General features: G+C 31.5%; 3 protein-coding genes across 4 annotated transcripts in view; 2 read left to right on the plus strand and 1 right to left on the minus strand.

Annotated features, from left to right (window-relative positions):
• Positions 1-24,533, minus strand: part of LOC139498011 (uncharacterized) — a 156,895-nt gene that overhangs the window by 82,749 nt on the left and 49,613 nt on the right. The gene's annotated exons all lie outside the window — the stretch shown is intronic.
• LOC139498012 (putative leucine-rich repeat-containing protein DDB_G0290503) lies at positions 5,606-11,784 on the plus strand. The gene is made up of 3 exons (XM_071286303.1): positions 5,606-7,504; positions 9,599-9,803; positions 10,632-11,784. Exons 1-3 carry the CDS (start codon positions 7,349-7,351, stop codon positions 11,753-11,755), a joined length of 1,485 nt encoding a protein of 494 aa, XP_071142404.1. The 5' UTR covers positions 5,606-7,348; the 3' UTR covers positions 11,756-11,784.
• On the plus strand, positions 16,169-23,743 carry LOC139497967 (uncharacterized). Its single transcript, XM_071286222.1, has 3 exons — positions 16,169-17,147; positions 18,197-18,515; positions 21,397-23,743. Exons 1-3 carry the CDS (start codon positions 17,013-17,015, stop codon positions 22,299-22,301), a joined length of 1,359 nt encoding a protein of 452 aa, XP_071142323.1. The 5' UTR covers positions 16,169-17,012; the 3' UTR covers positions 22,302-23,743.

Consider the following 24,533-nt stretch of genomic DNA (forward strand, 5'->3'; position numbering starts at 1 on the left):
TAATACAGCAACATTGCAGCATTTAGAATCCTTAGAAAATAAAGTCAAAAGAGATAATACAGCACCATTGCAGCATTTAGAATCCTTACAAAATAAAGTCAAAAGAGATAATACAGCACCATTGCAGCATTTAGAATCCTTACAAAATAAAGTCAAAAGAGATAATACAGCAACATTGCAGCATTTAGAATCCTTAGAAAATAAAGTCAAAAGAGATAATACAGCACCATTGCAGCATTTAGAATCCTTAGAAAATAAAGTCAAAAGAGATAATACAGCACCATTGCAGCATTTAGAATCCTTACAAAATAAAGTCAAAAGAGATAACACAGCACCATTGCAGCATTTAGAATCCTTACAAAATAAAGTCAAAAGAGATAATACAGCAACATTGCAGCATTTAGAATCCTTAGAAAATAAAGTCAAAAGAGATAATACAGCACCATTGCAGCATTTAGATTCCTTAGAAAATAAAGTCAAAAGAGATAATACAGCATCATTGCAGCATTTAGAATCCTTACAAAATAAAGTCAAAAAGAGATAATACAGCATCATTGCAGCATTTAGAATCCTTACAAAATAAAGTCAAAAGAGATAATACAGCACCATTGCAGCATTTAGAATCCTTACAAAATAAAGTCAAAAGAGATAATACAGCACCATTGCAGCATTTAGAATCCTTACAAAATAAAGTCAAAAGAGATAATACAGCATCATTGCAGCATTTAGAATCCTTACAAAATAAAGTCAAAAAGAGATAATACAGCACCATTGCAGCATTTAGAATCCTTACAAAATAAAGTCAAAAAGAGATAATACAGCATCATTGCAGCATTTAGAATCCTTACAAAATAAAGTCAAAAGAGATAATAAAGCTCCATTGCAGCATTTAGAATCCTTAGAAAATAAAAAATAATGTCTCACAGTAAAGCAGAATCCTTGCATTTTTATAAATATTCATGCTACAAGATTGGAACAGAGAAAGTTGTTAGAGCAAGACGACTGAAATATACATGTAAGGACTTTATATCTTTCAACAAATTCTTTGATCAAATAAGCAGTGGGAGTCTGGGAGAAGGATTAGATCTTAAAGGAAGTGATCTTGATATAATGAGCATTAACTATAACTTTGCAGTATATGAATCAGAAAAAGATGCCCTCGAGGATTGTGGTGTAGCGTTCGTCATGGATACTGAGGAAACATGGCCTGAATCAGAAAAAGATGCCCTCCAGGATTGTGGTGTAGTGTTAGTCATGGATACTGAGGAAACACAGCCATGTTTTACAAATCTACGAGTTACCAATTATAATTCTTTATCCTCTTGTATCAAACAAGTGATGGAACAACATAGAGGACATAACCTACTTTCCAGTGAGCTTTATAAATCACAGTTTCGTAAACAATTAAGTCTGATCTGTCCAGACTTAAATAAAATTCATGGTCCTTGCTTATCAGACAAGGGAGATAATATGGATTTTGCATCTTGCCTGAAATGTGATAAGTGGGTATCCCAAGCTCAACCATGGATCTCCCGATCACGTTTAACCTGGCCTTCTCCAGAACTTATTTCCAAAATAACTTCATGTGGTGTTTTATTTGTTCCAATCGGCAACAAGGGATCTATCAATGAGAATCTTCAATGGCGAATATCCTTTTCTATAGCAGAAAAGATATTGATATATTCTTTCAGTCATACCCAGTTACTATGCTATGCCCTGCTCAAAATTTTATTGAAAGAAATAGTAGAGAAAGAAAAAGTAGATGGAAGTGAAAAAGATGAAGACTTAAAAGGTTTATTGTGTTCATACTTTTTAAAAACACTTTTGTTTTGGATTTCAGAAGAAACAGAAACATCAGTCTGGAGACCAGACAATATTATACATTGTTTTACGGCCTGTTTAAAAAGGTTGATATACTGTATAGAATATTCAACATTACTACATTATTTCATTCCTGAAAATAACTTGTTATATTTAAGGTTTACAAACATTAAACACAAGAACATATTAATCAACATCCTTAAGAAGTCATGTGAAACAGGAATTCAGATTTTCTCATTATCTAAGACTTTACATTGTTACAAAAGATTTCCAAATAAAGTTCGTAGATCAGAGTCTGAAGTTGATCAAATGATAAAAGAACTTACAAGATTTTCTTTCCCCAACAATCCATCTACGATAAGAATGTCGCATACACTTCACACCTTGCTGCATCATTGTAAAACACGATTATCTAAAGGTATCTTTTTTCTATGTTTATCACTAGGATATCAAAGAATTGCCCGACCACATATAGATATCGCAAACAACAAACAGCTATACAAAAACTACATAAATGATATAAGTCATTTGTTGGTTGGTGTAAATTCAGATGCACTATCTGGGTGGCTTAAATTGGCCTCTTACTTCTGCCTTCAAAAAAATTATTTTTCATCAATAGAAATAATAAACAACTGTTTGTCAAAATGTACAAATGATAAAATTTCAGTAGGAACTGATTTGTTACCGATTATTAAATTGAATCGGAAGCAGAAACATGAACTTAAACTGATGGCACAAGAAAAATTAACATTAGTGCTGAAGACAAAAATACTGAATCCAGTCATATTTGCAATAAAATCATCAGTCATTCCGACAGAACTTAAGCTTGAAGCGAGGGTGAATTTTGTGCCAACAATATTTGACCCCATAGCATATGCACATTTCCTTCATTTTCTGTGTTGTTACCATCAACAAGACTTTATATCATGTGGGCATTGTATAACTCAGTTATCACGAACAAGTATAGTATCAACTACACCAATAGGGCCTCATGATATCGTCAAGGTATGCAAAACTAGTCAAATTTTACTAGGATAAGCATATCAGATACAAGGGAAAAAAAGTTTAGCCAGAAAAATGTTCCGTGAAGTTGCACAGTGGGATAAGTATAATACAACCAGTGCTGCATTAAGACTTGCTCATCTCTTAAGAAGTATAATACAACCAGTGCTGCATTAAGACTTGCTCAACTCTAATACGTATAATACACCCAGTGCTGCATTAAGACTTGCTCAACTCTAATAAGTATAATACAACCAGTGCTGAGTTAAGACTTGCTCAACACTAATACGTATAATACAACCAGTGCTGCATTAAGACTTGCTCAACTCTAATACGTATAATACAACCAGTGCTGCATTAAGACTTGCTCAACTCTAATATGTATAATACAACCAGTGCTGCTTTAAGACTTGCTCAACTCTATAATACGTATAATACAACTTGTGCTGCATTAAGACTTGCTCAACTCTAATAAGTATAATACACCCAGTGCTGCATTAAGACTTGCTCAACTCTAATAAGTATAATACAACCAGTGCTGCATTAAGACTTGCTCAACTCTAATATGTATAATACAACCAGTGCTGCATTAAGACTTGCTCAACTCTAATAAGTATAATACACCCAGTGCTGCATTAAGACTTGCTCAACTCTAATAAGTATAATACAACCAGTGCTGCATTAAGACTTGCTCAACTCTAATATGTATAATACAACCAGTGCTGCGTTAAGACTTGCTCAACTCTAATATGTATAATACAACCAGTGCTACATTAAGACTTGCTCAACTCTAATAAGTATAATACAACCAGTGCTACATTAAGACTTGCTCAACTCTAATAAGTATAATAAAATTGAGAATGGAAATGGGAAATGGAGTGTCAAAGAGACAACAACCCGGCAAAAGAACAGAAAACAGTCAAAGGCCACCAATGGGTTCAACACAGCGAGAAAACCATATTAGTTTATGCTAGTTGCCATATAAAAGTATAACAATAAGATTATTTTTGACATTTTTTAGGAAATAGAAATAACATTGATATTGTTGGAAAAAACCCTAGTGATATTAACTTTTACTCTGTTAACCTAAGCAGGGGCGGATGCAGGAATTTTCGAAAGGGGGGGGTGCTAACCCAGGGCAAAGGGGGGGTGCAAGGGGGGGTGCAAAACATATGTCCCGATACAAATGCATTGATCGGCAAAAATAAAGGGGGGGTGCGCACCCCCGGAACCCCCCCCCCCCCTGGATCCGCCACTGCTAAGAATAATGATTACATGTACTTTATTAAGACTTAAAGTGAAACAATAGGTTATCGTCTTTACATGATATAATAATTGTGTACATTGTTGTATATTGAGTCAATATATTATTTCTATAAAACTTTTTACTATGTCTATAATTACTGAAATATCTTACCATATGAGTAAGCTCTGTTTAGTTGTTACTGTAATAGATAATTTAGTAATGTTTCATCTTGTTTTTTTATCAATCTAGTATAGTATTCAGGAACAGTTTGTCAGGATATATCAGAGGCAAATTTTAGGATGGAGGGCCTCCCCTTCTGGAGCTACATATGATAAATGCATAGAACTTTTACTAATATTGGCTTGCCCTCTGGCAAGCCCTTAGGGGGCAAGCCCTTTTTGAAATTCTTGATCCACACATGTATATAAGCGATTTTCAAATTGCATTTTCTTTACTGGTCCTGAAACCAGCTGAAGGCTTAGGTCCAAATTTCTGAACTTAATGAGTTAATGTACTGATCTTTTTTTATACGACAGCTCAAAAAATTGAATTATTGGGGTTCTTTGATATGCCATATCTAACCTATATTTAGATTCTTAATTTTTGGTCACGTTTTCAAATTGGTCTAAATTAAGGTCCAAAGGGTCCAAAATTAAACTTTGTTTGATTTCAACAAAAATTGATATATATATGGGGTTCTTTGATATGCTGAATTTAACCATGTACTTAGATTTTTGATATTAGTGCCCCGTTATCAAGTTGGTCCACATTGAGGTCTAAAGAGTCCAAAATTGAACTTTATTTGATTTCATCAAAAATTGAATTATTGGGGTTCTTTGATATGCTGAATCTAACCATGTATTTAGATTTGGATATTGGACCATAAAAAGGTAAATGTCCAATTTAAATTTTTTAGTTCTTAGACCACATTCATTCTGTGTCAGAAACTTATGCTGTGACAACTATTTAATCACAATCCAAATTCAGAGCTGTATCAAGCTTGATTGTTGTGTCCATACTTGCCCCAACTGTTCAGTGTTTGACCTCTGCTGTCCTATCAAGCTGCACCCTGCAGATAATTTTATTCACATATGTCAACTACCACAAAAGACATTTTCTATCTCAATTTTTGCACTGTACATAATTACATACAAGCTATCATAATTTTTTTAGCACTTTGGTAATAGCATGATTGTCGAAGGTCAAACTGTTGCCTATAATTGCTTACATTCACTTCATTTGAACTTAGGTGGATAGTTGTCTCATTGGCAATTGCAATCGTACCACAATTACCTTATTTTTATACTTAACATGTAAAGCAAATTAGTGATATCTTTAATTTTATTTGTAACATGTACAAAGATATCAAAAAACTTTTTTGTTGAAATCCATAACTTCAAAGCAAATTTGTATAACAACATGGAAAAGAGAGTGAAAGATACATCAGGGACATTAAAACTCATCATAAGTGGAAAATAAACTGACAAGGGCCCATGGCAAAAAAATAAAACCAACAGAAAAACAACAGTACACAAGACACAACATAGAAAACTAATGTTTGAGCAACACACCCCTCCCCCCCCCCCAAAATAAGAAAATGGGAGTGATCACAGGTGCTCAGGAATGCTAAGCAGATCCTGCTCCACATATGGCACCTATCTTGTTGCTCATGTAAGTACAAACCCTATGAAAAGTTGAATTCAGTAGATCACATTTGGGTAAAAAGGGGTGGGATTGTAGTTATGACAATTGGAACATATTTGTCCTTATCTGTGAAACAGATATTCTATGTGTAAGTAAGGGGAGATAACAAAAAGAATTAAAATTTTCTTCTAATGCACATGTAAGTTAGCAACATAAAAGATAGAAATATTATAGAACAAATATGTGATTATTGCATTTAAGTTGTTACACATATAACAAGCCTTCACGATAAACTTTTGAGTCCACAAGCCCGAAGCTCAGTTATTTTGAAAGTTTTAGTTGGATTCTGTTGGCTTGTAGAAAAGAATTTTACAAGCCAATGCCATAGGACTTGTGGTTAAGCGTGAAGAAATAATTACAAAGATAGTAAGGTGATTAAACTCATCATAGAAAGCAGGATTGAAATTTTGTATTTGCGCTAGATGCATGTTTCTTCTACAAAGTAGACCCTCAGTGACCCTCAAATCAAAAAAGTTAAAAAGGCCAAATAAAGTACAAACCTTTACCCATAACCTTAGATGGTGAACTTTAACCATAACCTTAGAGGGTGAACTTTAACCATAACCTTAAAGGCTTAGTGTGACCTATATAACCTTAAAAAGTAACCTATAACCATAACCTTATAGTGTGACCTATAACATCCACTGTAAAGTTTGACCTATAATTATAACCTTAAGAGTGTGACCTTAACCATAACCTCAAAGTATAACCATAACCATAACCTTAAAGGCTTAGGGTGACCTATATAACCCTAGAGGATCACTGTTATTGCTGGGTTACCTTCAAAGCTTATTAAAGTTTCACAATGATCAGCAGATTGGCTTAAGGTCACCTGTTTTGATAACAAAACATTAAAACCTAACAAAAAGTAAAGGATTAAAGATTAATCCACAGTACATTTAATCTTAAATTATGATTGGTCCAAAATTAAAAAAATTGGATCAGGTTTTATTAATCTCACACAAAGTTTAATACGATGATCTAATATGGAATTAAAGTAAAACTTTCTTTGCTTAAAACTGACCGTGATGCAACATTTATGTAGCAAAAATATATGGACTATATTTTCATGTATCTTGTGGATTCAAGTACTTAGCGAGTGGTAAATTTAGTACCACAAATTGATCTTTATGATATAAAACAACTTTGTATCAATTTTTTTTAAGTTTTTGACATTTTGTGCTTACTTCCTACCACAAGAAAAAAGTCTAAAGAATTATGAAAGTGAGGAAATTGTTACAGACACTGAATTTTACTGAAGAAATAAATTCACGAGTGAAAATAAGAGGAGTTTGGTAAAATAAAATTGAACATCTTTAATTTGGAATTTTTAACACACTGAAAAGGGTAACCCCCTCAACAAAGTGGACTAATGTTTTTATATATCAATGCATGGATATCTTAATTCTATTGTTACAAACAGTTTACATAACATTCATACATAGCTGAAATGGAAACGTAGTCTCACACAACCAATTATTCGTTTAAAAAAAGAAATGGAATGATATGATGAAAAACAACTTTCGGATAAAAAAAATTAAATGTTAAAGTGCTTGCGAAAAAAATTACTGGTAGATGTCAAAATCAAACAGCAAGATGAATGATGCACAGAGAAGCGTATTACAGAGACATTTCCGTCAGCTTTCCAACGACCTTATCTTAACAGATGACCTCCTTGGTGCCATGTATCAAAAGAAAATATTTGAGAGAAACATGATAGAACTTATAAAGGTAAAAAGATACAGGGTCATAATTCCAATAATTAAAACTCACATTTAGATTTTTTTAATATGAATTAAAAAGGATTTTCTCAATATCGCAAAATTTAAAATTGCATTTCAATTTTTAATGACACAATTGCAATAATAAATGCATGCAATAATTTCTGAATTTACAGTATTAAATTGTAAATAAGTTTTTTTGTGAACAAAATATTACATATTGTATTACTAGATTTATTTCACTTGACTGGGCTGGGTTTAAGAAGTTCGCTTATTTAAGACCGGTCCATCTATAGACAGGCGTTTTGGGAAAAACTCATCAATGAAGTGTCCTGTTATTGGTCCAATTTCATACACTCAGTTCATTTGTAAATGCGTTTGGTGACACTGATAGCTGACTACAATTCAATAATAATTATAACGGCAATCATCCTTATCACACACATCTTCAAATAGACTGTCCTTATGCAAATTAAAACATAAGCTCCGACCCATCAGTTGAAATTACATTGGTAATATATACAGGTAGTATAAATTAAGTATAGAACAAAATACTCAAAATTAGGGGGGGGGCACATGTACCCTCCTGGAGCACCTGATATTACTTCTGGTTTTCGTTATATAGTTTCTATAATGGAGTGGTGTATATTATTTTTTTCAACCAGAAAGCACCCATCAAAATAATTGATATAATAGATATAGGAAGATGTGGTGTGAGTGCCAATGAGACAACTCTCCATACAAATAACAATTTAAAAAGTAAACCATTATAGGTTAAAGTACGGCCTTCAACACGGAGCCTTAGCTCACACCGAACAACAAGCTATAAAGGGCCCCAAAATTACTAGTGTAAAACCATTCAAACGGGAAAACCAACGGTCTAATCTATATAAACAAAACGAGAAACGAGAAACACGTATATATTACATAAACAAACGACAACTACTGTACATCAGATTCCTGACTTAGGACAGGTGCAAACATTTGCAGCGGGATTAAACGTTTTAATGGATCCAAACCTTCTCCCTTTTTCTGAAACAATAGCATAACATCACAACAAAGAAAAACATACGATAAAATATCAATTGGCAGACTTAACTCAATCAAAAAACGTATGATTAAACAATGAACGAATAAATTTGATCTTCGATATCTGAATACAAATGCACAGTTAATTAAATATTAGAGACAAACATTCATGACCAAAAAGCTAACAAACAAATTCAAAAACAGGACATGACTGAGAAATATTTAACCAATCAATGTTCACTTTAGAAAAAAACCGTTTTTTTTATAATCTTGAAGTTTATACAAATGTTGTAAGAATAAGTGAAGATATTACAAATAATCAAAGCTGTTGTACAGACAAGATCCGTATAAATAAAAAATGACAAAAAAGCATTATAAACAGTATCAACAGGTCGAATTAACAAGAAAATACGATTTGAGAGTACTCGCAGTTACTGACAGCTAGTTAAAAGCCAAAACCAATTAATAATAAAAAATCATGCATCAGAGACTAAAATCGACTAAAACACATCACAGGGATTTAGTATTTTAACGTCATTAATAGTCAAAGAAGACATGACTTGTGCAATGCCAAAAATAAATGTATCGACAGGTAGTAGTATAGTGAAGAGCGACTTCTATAGAAATAAAAGTTAACGTGTCTGTGTCTCTATACATGTTTTTATTGCTTGAAGAATTCACTCTTGTGAGTGGAAGGATCAATCACAGGGACAGACTGAATTAGTCGACTTAAAATCATGTCAATTTCCTCCGAAGATAATTTGCATGTAAATGGCTATCAGCTTTTTTCTTTCCCATTTCAGCCTGACTATACATTATCTCATGTAAACTTGCACTAAAATAGTATGTGATAGAAATTGTATAACTTTTAAATAGTTAATAAACTGTAAATCAGAAGTACTTTATTAAAGAAATCTCCAATTGGAACAAACAAAATGCTAGAGCTTTCCCCATAGCAGGACTTATGTTTACTACCAAAGGGTTCAAAGGTAGAGAAGGGGGTAAAGACAATCTACCAGTGCGAAGAAGCCACTTCAGATAATACTTATTTAAAATTCTTTTTTAACAATTTCAGTCAGAGAAAACTGCAAGTGAGCAAGTTGTACGAATGTTGGAGTTACTACCAAAACGAGGCCCAGATGCCTTTGACTCCTTTGTAGAAATTATTACGGAGAATTATCCATGGTTGGCAGCCATGTTGGAAAGCAGTTTGAAACAGGAGTCTATGAAATATAACCAGTCCATGAGAGTAGAGTCAATCAAATCTGAATACATGAATGGTAAGTGAAAGTGAAAAGCAGATGGGGGGTGACAGGCAGCATATTCCCTTTGTAATTGCAAAGGTGGACTTAGAGGGTGGGGTGAGATCAAAAGACCTATGCCCCCTTAAAATGAACTAAGCTATATACATGATAACTGCATAGACTTTTTGCAAGTATTATTACAAAAATTGGCTTGTAAGGGCCCCTCCACTACTTTTCAAAATCCTGGATCTGCACCTGAATTGTTTTAATACCTTCCTAAAAAGAATAACCACAGTAAAAGTTGAAGAGGCACCGTAATATTATTCAAAATTATACAAAGTTAGGAGATAATAAATTGTTTTATTAAAACCATGTTGTTACTTTCAACTAATATGAGGCAGGTGTTATCTGTGAAAGAGGGCATAAAAATAATTGAATGATAAAAGCTTTGCAAAATTAAAACTAAAACAAATGTACTATAAAGCCTTCAAATGTTGGTTTTTTTTCATTTTACAAATTATGACGTTAAAAGAGGAAGTGAACAAGAACATGTCCATAGTACAGGGATGCCCCACTTGCACTATATATCATTTAATATGTTCAGTGGACCTTTCCATTGGGGTCAAAACTCTAAATTGGCATTAAAATTAGAAAGATCATATTATAGGGATTATGTGTACGAAGTTTCAAGTTGATTACACTCCATCTTTGTTAAAAACTACCTTGACCAAAAACTTTAACCTGGACCAGGACAAACAGACGAACCGTCAGGAACAAACAATTTTAAAGATTCTTTGATAATTACGAAAATGATGTGTTATTTGTTTTTGTGTTGCAATTCTGTTCCTCCCTTTTCTTTTTCAGATCGAGCTGACTCAGTCCGTTTTTCTGACTACTTTGAACCAGAACCAGATATTAAAACAAAAGTGGCTTCTTTCGTTCATAAACAATTTGGTCACAGCAAGCGTATCTCTGAAAATGACAAAAAAGCAATGTTTCGCTGGATGTCATCTCAGTTACAGGCAGAGAGAAAACGATTTTCCTCAGCAACGAGTAGAACATCATCTGTTATTCCCGCCCCTGTTCTCGTTGATGTTGGAGTAAACACCGATTTAATAAAGGAAGAAAAGTCACAGTTTGATATGAGTCAAATACAGCCTAGAATTAAAAAAATTTATGAAAAAATTCAACAAATCAAGACTACAGCTAACTCTAAAAATAGCCAACTGAATAGTAAATCGGCTAATGGTGTCGTTATAACACCAAGGACACCTAATGGTGCCCAAAGGCCTTCTCTTACTCCTGCAAGTTTTGATACTGTTATTAGTGAACTTGATACAATGGTTACACGCATTGAAAAACTTGAAGAGGAAGTCAACAAATGTCATGTGATGTTGAACGATAAAGACAAAAAACTATCGTTATCGTTACATATTTACGACTTATCGTTAACCATAAAACAAAGAGACAAAGAACTCCAGCAGGAGAAACAAAAATGTGAGAAAATGTTAAATGAGCTTTATGAATATTCAAAGAAAGTGAATCAGCTTGATCATGCTAGTAACAACCAAAAATCAACGATCGATAATCAAGCAGACGAGATCGAGAAACTAAAAGCTGAACGAGATAAATTTTCTAATCAAGTTTCGCATTTTGAAAAAATATCAATGATGCACAGTGAAAAACAAAAGACATTAGAAAATTTAAAAAGTATGGTGCGTGACCTTCAAAATTCAAAGGATGTAACGCAACCTTCACATTATGAGCGTACAAATAACCGAATGTCACAGGATTCTCGTAGCAGCCTACGGAAGTCAAATGGAATAATGGGAAAAGCTTTACAAACAACATCCCCAACACGTTCAAGTATTAGTCGCCGTGGTGTACCAGATGAAACTCCTTTGTCTTCAAGTCCTTCTCGTCGCTATGGTTACAACAGACCACAACAATATAAACGTAAAACTTCCAATTCTATTTACAAAGTGTGAGATTTGTTCATTAAATTTGTTTTTCATAACTTGGTTTCAGTTCTTTTCAAATAATGAAGATTATCATTTAACTATTTGTCTATCTATCATGCAGAAAAGAGAGTTATATACCATAGATTTTTCAAGAAACATTTGGTTTGATAGGAAATGTTTGCATCAGTAAAATTAAGACTAGACTAATCATTTGAAAACTGAACGTCTTTATATATGAAAAATACACCAGCTATCAATCATCAAATCAATTTCTGGGATACTTGATTTTATCATATAAGCAAGATACAATTATGCTAACATGTATCACTATTGAGGATTGAATTGTATGTTGAAAGCCTTTAAATTTATATTTATAATATTTGGTTGACCTCAAATCAACACTTCAACATTTTCTGAAATACAATGTATAACAATTTAGAAGATAAAATACTTGTATTAAAAAAATAGGACCTTCAAGTTTTAAAAAGGCCAATGGGCTCTAAAAAAAAAAGTCCATTCAATATGCACATAATATCTTTAAAATGAAAAGAACCAAAAAGCGTGTAATTGCGTGTAAAGTGGTGAAAAGCGTGTACACGCCATGTGACAAAATCCTCGTGTGTAAACCGTTGAAAAAGCGTGTATTACACGCAAATATCATGTCACTTGACATGTATTGGAATGGAAAAAAAAGTGTACGTTTTATAAGCTTACTCAAACCGTCTGAATTATAATACATCTACTTAAAAAACTTAAATGGATTTATAATATTAATTGTAGCCTCAATATACGGTTTTAAAACCTTAAAATTTGATTTGACAATATGAGGTTTAAAGCTTTTCGCAATTTTCTTTAAATACTTAAGTCATAATGGTTGTTAAAAAATGTTGCTCAGTATAATGTTTGAAGTTACATATACACCTAAGAAGTTAGGTCAGAATAAAAACAACCAATAGTCGAGGAGAAACAAGAGATACATAACATTTAAGGGACAATAAAACTCTTAAGTTGAAAATAAACTGACAACGCCATGGCCAGAAAAAAAAAGACAAACAGACAAACAAAAAGAACACAAAACAAAACATATCAAACTAAAATTGAGCAAGATGAACCACAAGAAAAACTGCAGATAATCTCAAGTGTAACAGCAAAAGTGAGATATTTTTTTTGAAAAAAATAATTGCTGCAAAGATGGAGTAAATTTTAGTGCTGTGGTCAATTTCCAGATAAATACAATACTGTAAATTATTGCTATGTTTTTATTGTTGTGAAAAATGCTACAGTGTTATAATCACAATAATTTAAAAGCACTTTTTGAAATTTTTTCTATGAATTAAACCGGATTTTTCTCAATTCACTAAAATCAAAATAGCATTTTAGTCTAAAATAAGAAAATCGCAATAATAGATACACACATTAATTTCTGAATTTACAGTAATCAGTGTATACATTGTTTCAATATATTTGATTTAAACACTTCAGAATATGATTACTTATGTAACATGTACACTTGCTGAATGTACCACAGCAGGTATACACATGTTTTAAAATGTGAATCATTTTGGAAACTTTAAAATCGTCATGCAGCAAATAATATATATATATACAGGTGTCGTTACAATGTGACAGATCATATACTTTTGTTTCTATTTGATTATTTAAACTGTCTTTTGGAACATTGATTTTATACAATAATTTGAGGCACAATATAGGTTTCTTTTGCATGTTACATTTTTCTAGACACCTTCAAAATAAAATTGCTTTTTTTTTTTAAATTTATTCTTATTTAAATTTTTCAAATTATTTAAAATTTTTATTACTTATTTGTTATAAACAAATCCCAATCAACGCCTACATCCACCAATTATGACCACTCTTAATTGGACAGGTTAAATATATATTTGTTTTTAAGAAAGTGAAAGAATAATTTTATCTTTTAAAAGTAAATTTTTGACAATTTTAAACATTATAAAAATAAAAATATGTGGTAATTGGTTGCCAATGAGACAATTATCCATTAGAGACCAAACAACATAGCAATTATAGGCTAGCATACAGCCTTCATAAATAGTCCAAAATAATTTGAAAATATTCAAAAAGCCAAAATATGAAATAAGTTAAAACACTTATTAAAGTCACCAATATTTACTCTTCAATATATAATGTTACCAAGAAAATAGCATCCTTGTTTCAAAAATTTCAAAAGGGAACATACATCACATTAATACAATTTAGAAAATATCAGGCAAACATTGTGTTTTTTTATCATGGTTTAATCAAAGTTTATGCTGCAGAACCAATGAAAAAAAAAATATCACAATATAAGCAATTGCAATTAAATTACATTGATAGGCCCTTTTATTTCCTGGTTGCCAAACCTTATACCTAATTCACATGCATGGGCCTCTATAACAAGTTGACCCTGTGACCTTGATCAATATAATCTTGTCAGAACTCTTCCTATTATTGACTCAAGACTTCGTTTCACTGAATGACACCAATATATGTAGATTTTCATAACCTCCCGGGTAGCTATTGGTTTTTACAGTGGGGGTATAGATCATACAAATCATTTCTATAGAACTGTAAATTTCACTTTTTATTTATCATATCTTTCTTTGAACAGAAATCTCGACTACAACTGCCAATTATGGCAATATCAATTCAAAGTGTTTACTGGAAAAGTGTCTCTTTTCTTTTGTTTCCAGATAGAAAAATTGGCATTTTTTTTTTATCATTAATGCAGAAAGAAATGCCAATGGAAACAATACTGTAGTCAAGATATTGCTTTAGATTTTGCATAAATTTCTACATTTCAAATTAATTGAAATGAAAAATGATTGGTCATTCCTTAGTATGAATAGGAGATAACCCTTTTTTTTGGGTATAGTGTTAATTCAGAATCTATTGTGTGCATTCATTATTGCAATTTTTGAAGAAGAACCAAAATGATCACTTGATCTGAGCTTTAATTTTCAATCGCTGATATAAAAGTTTGACTGCCAATGAGATCACTATCCACCAAGTTAACAGGAAGTGGATGTACTGTGGATTCATTATTATTCGTTGGATACCAATTTTCGTGGATTTCGAGGGAACAGGTGAACCACGAAATTAAATGTTCAACGAACACCGAATTTTCTTTAGGCTTGTATGCAGATTTTGACAAAACCAAGAAATTAAATATCCACGAACATGTAAATTTTTCTCAATCCACGAAAATAAATAAATCCACAGTAAGCAATAATAGGCATCTGTATGGCCTTCAACAATGAAACAAACCCATACAGTATAGTCAGCTATAAAAGGATGATATCTTTTGACATGTACACTTAATCTGTTGAGAGCTATAGATATGTAAGTGCTTATAATATTGGAAAGATGGACAGACAAAATCAAGATTTTAATATTCCATGCTCCATTAAAGAAAGGCTGAGACAAATGGATTGCTTCAAAAACATTAAAAACATAATCTTTAAGTATAATTACTGTATTTTTTAACATACCAGGTAGTTAATTTATAAACTAAACAGCTTTGTTTCATAAAACTTAAATAAGAAATTCAATTGGATGTGCCCAATGCCATAGGTAAGAATCCAGGCTGTTGACTTATAATGAGTGGTTGTTAAACTCCTTTTTCAACACACATCATCGCATCCAGTTTATAGTGGCTGGGCAATCTCAGGACCCATACAGAAAGCACATCTTCAACAGGAAAACTGCCTGGCAATTGAATCAGTTAGCAGTTAGTTTAGTTTTTATAAAATCAGTTTGTGAAAATAGGAATTTAATTTTACATAAATGCTTAATTTTTTTTTACCAATTTACAATTCATAATTAATAAAGTACTTCATAACTTATTGTAATAAGCATTGGATAATCATCATAGATTTAACTGATCAATAGATAGTCAGAAGGAAGCAGACACTTTGCATAAATAAGTCTGACTAAAATCTTATTTTGAAATATCAATTACTTCACTACTATTTTAGTTTTTATTATTACTAGTCATGTCTTAAAAGTATATTTCTTGTCACAACAAGTTAATTAGGACTAAGAAAATAATAACTGTGTTAAATTTCCACTGACATGCAGAAAAAAACCATTAGGGTAGATAGGGTAGATATGTTTATTAAGGCAAATGTTGTTTTTTTTTAAGTTTTTGACTGGTTTTATACAGGAGACATAGTGCGATTTTAATAGTGCTTTTTTTTTAAATTACAAAGAAAAATCTTAAAAAGGTATAAGCACTATGAGTTAGGGCATGGTAGGGTTAGCCGAAAGACAAGTAATTTTTTTATTAGGCCTTATCTCCATAAAACAATACATTATCTACCATATCTAGTGTATTCTCATTGAATTACGTGACTTGTTCAAATTCACATGTTAAATATACAATTACCATTTGGATATTTAAATATTTAAAAAGAAGCAAAAAATGACCTTATCAGGGGAGAGGGGTCAAAGGGAACATATATAATTCTTTATGTACATACAGATAAGATATTTCATAGCGTTTAAAACTCCACAAGTGACCAACTATTGCCAAGTATAATTTATAATGTTTGTGAAGGACGATTTATTATTTGTAGGGTAAATATCTTGTTCACGAAGATAAAAATCAAGGTTTGGAGTAATATTTACAAATGATAGTTTAAAACTTATTTGAACAAGCCATAACATTTAGAATTTCTGTAACAGTTGTGGTATACTTTGCACTTTAAAACTGCAATTGGAAGTTGTTTTGATCATTCTGCGTATTTTATATTGTGTGAATGGAATTTTTAGTTTGGAATACATTCGCTAACTGTGTAACGCTCAAATATGTGTTTAATTATACATATATATAATTGGGCCTGATTTAATGCCAAAAAATTTATACAAGGAACTTTGTAGATTTCATAATCTTTGCGAACAAGTGGAAATCATTTTTGTGAGGAAAACTGACATAAGCAAAATTAATAATCTTCGCAGGGTCAAATGAATAATGAAGTATTATTTTATAAGTTCATAATGATAATATATCCGAATTAAATATATAAGTTATAAGGAATTTATATGTGTTATTTGTGAATTATCAAATCTGTTCAAAATGACTAAATGAATGGATGTTTTATAGTGAAACAAGAATAAAACAAAACATAATCTACTTTGAATACTGAAAGCTGTTAAAAGACAAACTGTTGAAAAATTGATTCTAACTGGGAAATAAAGAAAATCTAGGACACATATCTTAGTTAATACATTAAGTTCTGAGAATTTTTTCAACTTCGACACCTGAATAATGGATGCCGCTCAGCGTACGGTTCTACAAAACAATCACATGGAGTTAGCGCGGGATATAGTGACAACAGAAGATTTTTTAGGCATTTGTTACCAACAGAAACTATTTGACACAAATCTGATAGAGATAATCAGGGTAAGATTTTATGTAGAAATACAATGTCGTAACTACCATCCCTTTCCCTTTTCATGAATGTGACCTACCAAAAAATACTATTTACTGGTTTGTTATACCATGATCAATGATGGAGAAAGATTTGCTTACCCTTCTGGAGCACCTGAGATTACCCCCAGTATTTTGTGGGGTACGTGTTGCTTTGTCTTTAGTTTTCTATGTTGCTGTCTTGTGGACTATTGTTTGTCTGTTTGTCTTTTTTCTTTTTTAGCCATGGTGTTGTCAGTTTATTTTCGATCTATGTGTTTTAATGTCTTCTGGTGTCTTTGCCCCTCTTTTATATCAAGTTTTCTCTGTAACTACAACACTCAAACAATCATCTATTTATGACTTTAATCACTGCAGGCAATTAAGACAATAAAATATTTATATTCTTGAATGCTGTGTCTTTAAAAATGTCTAAAAAAAAAATCATCACACTATCCCCCTTTTTTTTTTAAGTCAATAGAGCTAAAATAGCTAAAATAAAAGTGAGTATGGTGTACCACAGATTAAGACTATCAATAGTTCTATTCTATTTGAACATCAAGTTTGTTTCAATATGAAAGATTCTCAATGATTTATAGTTAACTTTGCTATTGAGGCTGCTTTCTCAGTTTCACAGATTAAAGTATTATACTGTAAATTCAGAATTTAGTGTTTTTATACATTATATTTGCAATAATTTAAATTTACATTTTGAAACTCTTAAAATGAATTAAACAGGATTTTTCTCAATATACCACAAAAATTAAAATCGCATTTTAGCTTAAAATGACAAATTTGCAATAATAAATGCACACAAAAATGTCTGTATTTACAGTACACATATCAAAATGACAAATGCTTTCATCAGTTCTAATATTGGAAAGAAAATCATTACTAACTACAAGGTATCTTGATATAAAAAGAATTATAAATGTGTAGTAGTCCTATGATAATGGTTGCCTGCGGAACATCTAGAACAAAAGCTAGATTAGTTTTGAATTTATTTTTTTACTATTCTATTTTATCTTTGACTTTTATTGCAGTCACAACCAGGAATTAAAGCTCAGACATATAAAATGTTAGAACTTTTACCAACAAGAGGCCCAGAGGCATTCAATAAATTCCTGAAAATGATTGACCAAGAGTATCACTGGTTGGCCTCAAAACTTAAATCAGACTTAGAACAGGAAGTGGCTAAAATACCACAAAAGGAGATCACAATGGTGGCATCGTCTATCAATCTTCAAACAAATCAGACCAATGGAATTAATAGCAAACTACCAAAAGATGTTGAAATGGTTCCTGTGGCAACAACTCAAATTAACCAATCAGTGTCAAGATCTGTTTCACAAACTGAACCAGGTAACTGAATTCCCTTTACTATTGAATGTTAATTTTATACAACAACGTAGTAATTCAGTGGTTGTTGTTTGTTTATGTGTTACATATTTGTTTTATGTTCATTTTTTGTACATAAATATATAAGGCCATTAGTTTTCTCGTTTGAATTGTTTTACATTGTCATATCCGGGCCTTTTATAGCTGACTATGCGGTATGGGTTTTGCTCATTGTTGAAGGCCGTACGGTGACCTATAGTTGTTAATGTCTGTGTCATTTTGCTCTCTTGTGGACAGTTGTCTCATTGGCAATCATACCACATCTTCTTTTTTATATTAGCTGTTGGATTGTTGTGATTTTTTTTCGATATATATTCATGTTGTATTATACATGTTTTAGTTTACACCAAAGTAAAACTAAAATAATAATATTTTTGAAATAGCAAAATATCTAAATTTTACATTATATTTATATATAGAAGATGTGGTATGAGTGCCAATGAGACATATCTCCATCCAAGTCACAATATGTAAAAGTAAACATTTATATGTCAATGTACGACCTTCAACACCGAGTCTTAGCTCACACCGAACAGCAAGCTATTAAGAATCTGAACTAGAGACTCTCAAGAGCCTGTCAGGTTCACCTGCATTTACTGTTGTTTAGAAAACCAGGTAAAATAAGGTTAAAGTCATAATAAATAGTATCATATACTATAAATTATTAAAAACTATAATAATATTTGAGATTAAATAACCAAAAAAACTGCCAAATTTTCTTAAAATTACTAATTCAGGGTCAGCAATCCAACAACAGATTGTTTTATTCGTCTCACAATTTCAGTGCAGATGAATGTTAACCTGATAGACATTTTCACCCTGTCAGATTTGCTCTAAAAGCTTTAGTTTTAGAGATATAAACCAAAAACTGCATTTTCACCCTATGTTCTATATTTAGCCTTAGAAGCCCACTAAATGGGAGATAACTTATGCAACAATTACCTGAAATATAGGAGGTATATTTTACAACAATTACAAGAAATGGGAGATAACTCAAAATTCCATAAAATGGGAGGTGATAACTTTTACAACAATTTTAAGAAATAGTAGATGTTTCTTAAATTTTCACTAAATCATGAGCTAGATAACTTTTACTACAATTAAAAGAAATGGGAGATAACTCAAAATTCCATAAAATGGGAGGTGATAACTTTTACAACAATTTTAAGAAATAGTAGATGTTTCTTAAATTTTTACTAAATCATGAGCTAGATAACTTTTACTACAATTAAAAGAAAAGGAATACATAAACAACATCAATTTGGTTGATTTATGAAGAAATTGTCTCTCTTAAATTAAAGATGTAAGCCCAAGACATTTTACAGTTATCATACAGTATTAGTGTTGTTCATCATAGAATTAGGGCAATATGGAGACCTGCATCTTACATAACTGTGAAAACTGCGACAGTTAATTTAAACTCGCATTTTGAAATTTGAATTATGATATGATATGAAATAAACAAGACTTTTCTCAATATTTCAAAAATTAAAATTGCATTTTAGACTTAATTGACAAAATCGCAATAATAAATGCACACAATAATTTTTTAATTTACAGTAAGTCATTAGTCATATTCTTCCCCATAGCATTTAAGTCAATTCTCCATATTATTCATCAAGTTTAAAATCATAAAACTAAATATTGTTGTCATTCAGTGCACACAACTATTTCTAGTAATATCTGTAGAAAGATCTAGCATAGATATACACATGTACTAACTAAAGGGGTTTAAAAGTCAAATTTTGATAACAGGATTTTTAAAATTAAATTTTTCAAAGTTTAAAAATCTTACTTCATAACATGCAATCGTTCTGTACAATGCTTTTGTTTGCACTATCAGGAGAGAAGATCCAAAACATATTTCATCAAAGTTAAAGTTATCTATAGGAAATCCAATGGCTATATTCTGATAATATACAGACTATAGTCTGTTACATTAAATTGGTAGACATCTTTTTAATTCATGTATAACACTTGGATCTGAACATGCATCAAATATTTTTCACTGGATGTTTAAAAGAGCAGACACATTCTGAAGTTCAATCGAAAGCTGGTTGGTCCAAAAAATTGAATAATATCTGTTACAACGTAAGAAAGATCTTTTAATTTGTGAAGAATCAACTGTTCAATCAAAGAACTTTAAAAGAAAGATTACTTCAATTCTTCTGAACGTTTTTTTTTTTAATTGTTAACTCTGTACTTCTTGTTGTTCTGAAGATTACAATAATATAGTGAGCATTGAATGCACAGAGAACTCTATAACATTTTATGTATGCATGTCTTGAAGACCAGAGCTTGTAATTCAATTGTTGATGGTTTGCTGCTATATTTGTTTTTCGTTATAAAATCAGTTGTAACTTTCCTCATTTCAATAGTTTCATTTTGTCATGCAAGGAGCTTTGAAGCTTATTATAAAGTGTTGATTGTCTTAGTGGCAAAAAAATTACATCTCCTGATTTTTCAATCAAGTCACCTAGAATATCATTGTTGGTTGCCTTCACTTATATCTAAATGTTTTTTGTTTTTTTCTTGGGAATATTTGTAAACAACAATTTTTTGATGGACACTATTAGAGCAACTTATAATTTTTCTGAATCATGTAAATTTTTTGGTCAAATCCGATTTTTCACATTGACTTATCTTATAAAATTGAGAATGGAAATGGGGAATGTGTCAATGAGACAATAGCCCAACAAAAGAGCATGAAACAGCTAAAGACCATGAATTGGTCTTCAATGCAGCAAGAAGCTCAGGCACCCAAAGGTGTGGTTCCGCTGGCCCCGAAACAAAAATGTTTCCCATTTCTCATTATTTTTATAACTTGATATAATTTCTTTTGTAGCTTCACCAAAAGATTTAACAGATTCAGCTATAACTCTCAATGGTTTTAATGGTGTTAAGAAAAAAATTGGGAATTTTATGACACAGCAATTTAGTTTAAGTCGAAAACTTTGCCAATCAGACAAACAAGCAATCGAAACTTTCATAACGGAACAAATTAAAGAGGTTCAAAAACAGTCACATCAAAAAGTATGTGAAGTCCGTGACCACAGGCGTCTAAATGACGAAGTTCAGCGCTGGTTACAAGATACGTGTAGAAAACTTGAAAGACGTGTAGGGTTCATTAATCCTCGTGAAACAATGGACGGAGGATTTATCAACGGTAAATCAACAATAAAAGATTTGGAGGAATGTATTCATCATTTAGTGGAACAACATCACAAACTTGAAAGTGAGGTTAAAAAGTGTATATCGTTGTTTGGTGAAAACAGTGACAACCTATCTTTAGCATTTCAAGTTGAACATATTCTTTCTGAAAAGAAAAAGCTTAAAAAAGATATAAAAAAGCTTTCTCAAGAAAACGAACTTATGGTGTCGGAAAATTATGATTTGTCTTCTGCTCAGCAAAAATTAAAACAAACAAACTCATACAAAGATGTAGAACTTGAGGTTAAGGACCGTCAAATAAAAAATTTACAATCCGAAAAACACGAACTTAAAAAGGAGATAGAACGATTACAAAGACTTCACATTCAGCATTTGGAAAAAGAAAAGACATTGTTAAACCTTCAACAAATGGTGCATGCTCTAAAAGAGCAAAACAATGACCTTGCGGATGCGACTGTTAAAATGCAGGACGATCTAAAACGTAATTCACCTCGTAGATCACAAAGTATCCCTAAAAATTCAAGACCTACTCTTTCAAAGTTTAGATCTCCTAATAGAAAGAAAACATATCGAAGCTGAAAATAATTGATTTGTAAATAAATAACTTGTTTAGACTAAAACTTAAAGATGGGAATATTTACTGACATTGTTAAATAACAAAAGAATTTTTTATATGATATTCTGTTTCTAGAAAGAGACCACAATTTCTTTTCGTCTTTTGTGAAATACAACCATGGCTATATACCATCAAAGAGCTCTCAATACATAAAATCTTAAGATATAGATGTGAAAACTTTATCCAAAATGCATTAGATTCTATAAAAGCAGTGAGGATTTATTCAAAATATTCCTATGACTGTGACAGTTTGTTCTTGTACAAAAAAGCTCCTCTGTCCAACAGAACAAAACGGGTGTTAATCTGTAAAAGAAATAAGATAATCTGTCGTCTAACTAATTTCCATCATCGTCTTAACAATTTCAGTGGTGCAATTTGGAAATCTAACATGGTTTTCAGAACTGAATGCTTATAGCCATGGCCTTAAAGCCCTTGTCTGAATCCTTCACAATCCAATCAAATCATTGAAAAGTTAAATACCTCACATTAAGTCATTTTCTACCCAATCAGAATCGAGATATAAAACAGAAAGTGATACAATGTTTATAATAACCCATAAAAAGTTCAAAAGAGATTTGACCTTTTCATTCACATTTCTTATACCTCAGGAAAGAGCAATAAAATTTTATAGACACAAACATACAGAAGATAAAAGTTGTTTTCTACTGCACTGCGTATACATAAGCTTTGGGAATAATCATTATCTGTGTAAATTTTTTGAAACTTCAATTACTCTTCAAGCACACCAACAAAAGCTCCTAATAGGTGTACTATATAGATCCTACCTATTTCATAATCAGTATAAAAGAAGAAAAGGACGAAAAAAGATAGTGAAACATTATGAAATATTCTGTCCAGTGCATGAGAATTACATATAAATTTGCAATAAACTGTGTTCTGTTTTTCAATCATGCTAAACATAACGATAATACATCTCCAAATATGCCTCAAACATAAAGACAAAATTTTCTACTATTCAATCATGCATAAAAAATTTTTTAATTAAAAATCTCCCAGCATGCATCAACCACCCAGACAAAATATCCCATTATATGAGGGTCATAATGGGGGTACCTTCATGACGAATAACGGTAAAAAGTCTTGCCAAATGATGTTAACAATAATCTTTTGAGTATGACGATAAAATGTACACTTTCTTTTAGAAGATAAAAACATGGACTGATTTTAACGAATCACGTTAATTTTTTTCTAAAAATGACGGTAATGATAATTATTTAAGACCTCTGACAATTCATGATAAGGATATTTTGATGTATCACAACAAAATTTTAACCAATTTGACGCCAACGGTAGAAGAAAATGACTGTTTGACGCCTGATGTAAAAGGACCTTACTACCCTCTTAAATGAATCGATCAAGACAAAAATCTTCTACCCCTCTTCAACATTAACAAAACTCTCATAATACATATAGACCAATATTACAATCAAGGTAAAAAATCAATTGTTATTTATGTGAAATTGTTATTTATTATAGCATTGTTGTATGTATTGCTTTTAAACTATAAATCTTGTTTTGAAAAAATGATTTCAGTTCTTTATAAACAAATAAACAAATAAAGAGATGTGGTATATGACTGCAAATGGGACAACTTTAATCCACCAAAGTTTAAATGAAGTAGATGTAAGAAAAACTGTATTGCCTTCAACAATGAGACAAAAGTAATCCATCAAGGAACTTATTTCATACACCTTTTTTATTGATTAAAAAACGAATTTCCCGTTTGTTTTACACAAGTCATCTTTGGGGGCTCTTTAAATATGAATATTGCTTTTTGGTGTGGGCCAAGGCTCTGCATTGAAGACTGTACTTTGAGAGTTGTCTCATTGCCTCTCATACAACATTTTCTTATATCTATGTTGTAGTAGAATGTTACAATCTCAATTAAAATGAGATGCACATCTTCAGTCGGTTTGAAATCACTTGGCAAAATTGAATAAAGCAGAGAGAAAACTGTTGGAGCTACACATCACTCAAACTAAGGTACATATAATGGAGGCATATTAATAAACTATTGTTTCAGATAAGGGTGAAGATTGGTACCTATTAAAACGTTCAAACCCATTGCATTTGTTTGAGTCTGTCCGAAGTCAGGAATCTATTGTTCAGTAGTTGTTGTTTGTTGATGTGGTTCATGAGTGTTTCTCAATTCCCCATTTGAATGGTTTTACATT

This window comes from Mytilus edulis, chromosome 12 (assembly GCF_963676685.1).
Source record: "Mytilus edulis chromosome 12, xbMytEdul2.2, whole genome shotgun sequence".
Taxonomy (NCBI): Eukaryota; Metazoa; Mollusca; class Bivalvia; order Mytilida; family Mytilidae; genus Mytilus; species Mytilus edulis.

Bases quoted from the DNA above. Each gene is read 5' to 3' on its own strand.
- LOC139498012 (XM_071286303.1), top strand. From the start codon at position 7,349: ATGTCAAAATCAAACAGCAAGATGAATGATGCACAGAGAAGCGTATTA. The intron at 7,505-9,598 runs GTAAAAAGATAC...TAACAATTTCAG, and splicing joins ACATGATAGAACTTATAAAG to TCAGAGAAAACTGCAAGTGA. The intron at 9,804-10,631 runs GTAAGTGAAAGT...TTTCTTTTTCAG, and splicing joins CAAATCTGAATACATGAATG to ATCGAGCTGACTCAGTCCGT.
- LOC139497967 (XM_071286222.1), top strand. From the start codon at position 17,013: ATGGATGCCGCTCAGCGTACGGTTCTACAAAACAATCACATGGAGTTA. The intron at 17,148-18,196 runs GTAAGATTTTAT...CTTTTATTGCAG, and splicing joins ATCTGATAGAGATAATCAGG to TCACAACCAGGAATTAAAGC. The intron at 18,516-21,396 runs GTAACTGAATTC...TTTCTTTTGTAG, and splicing joins TGTTTCACAAACTGAACCAG to CTTCACCAAAAGATTTAACA.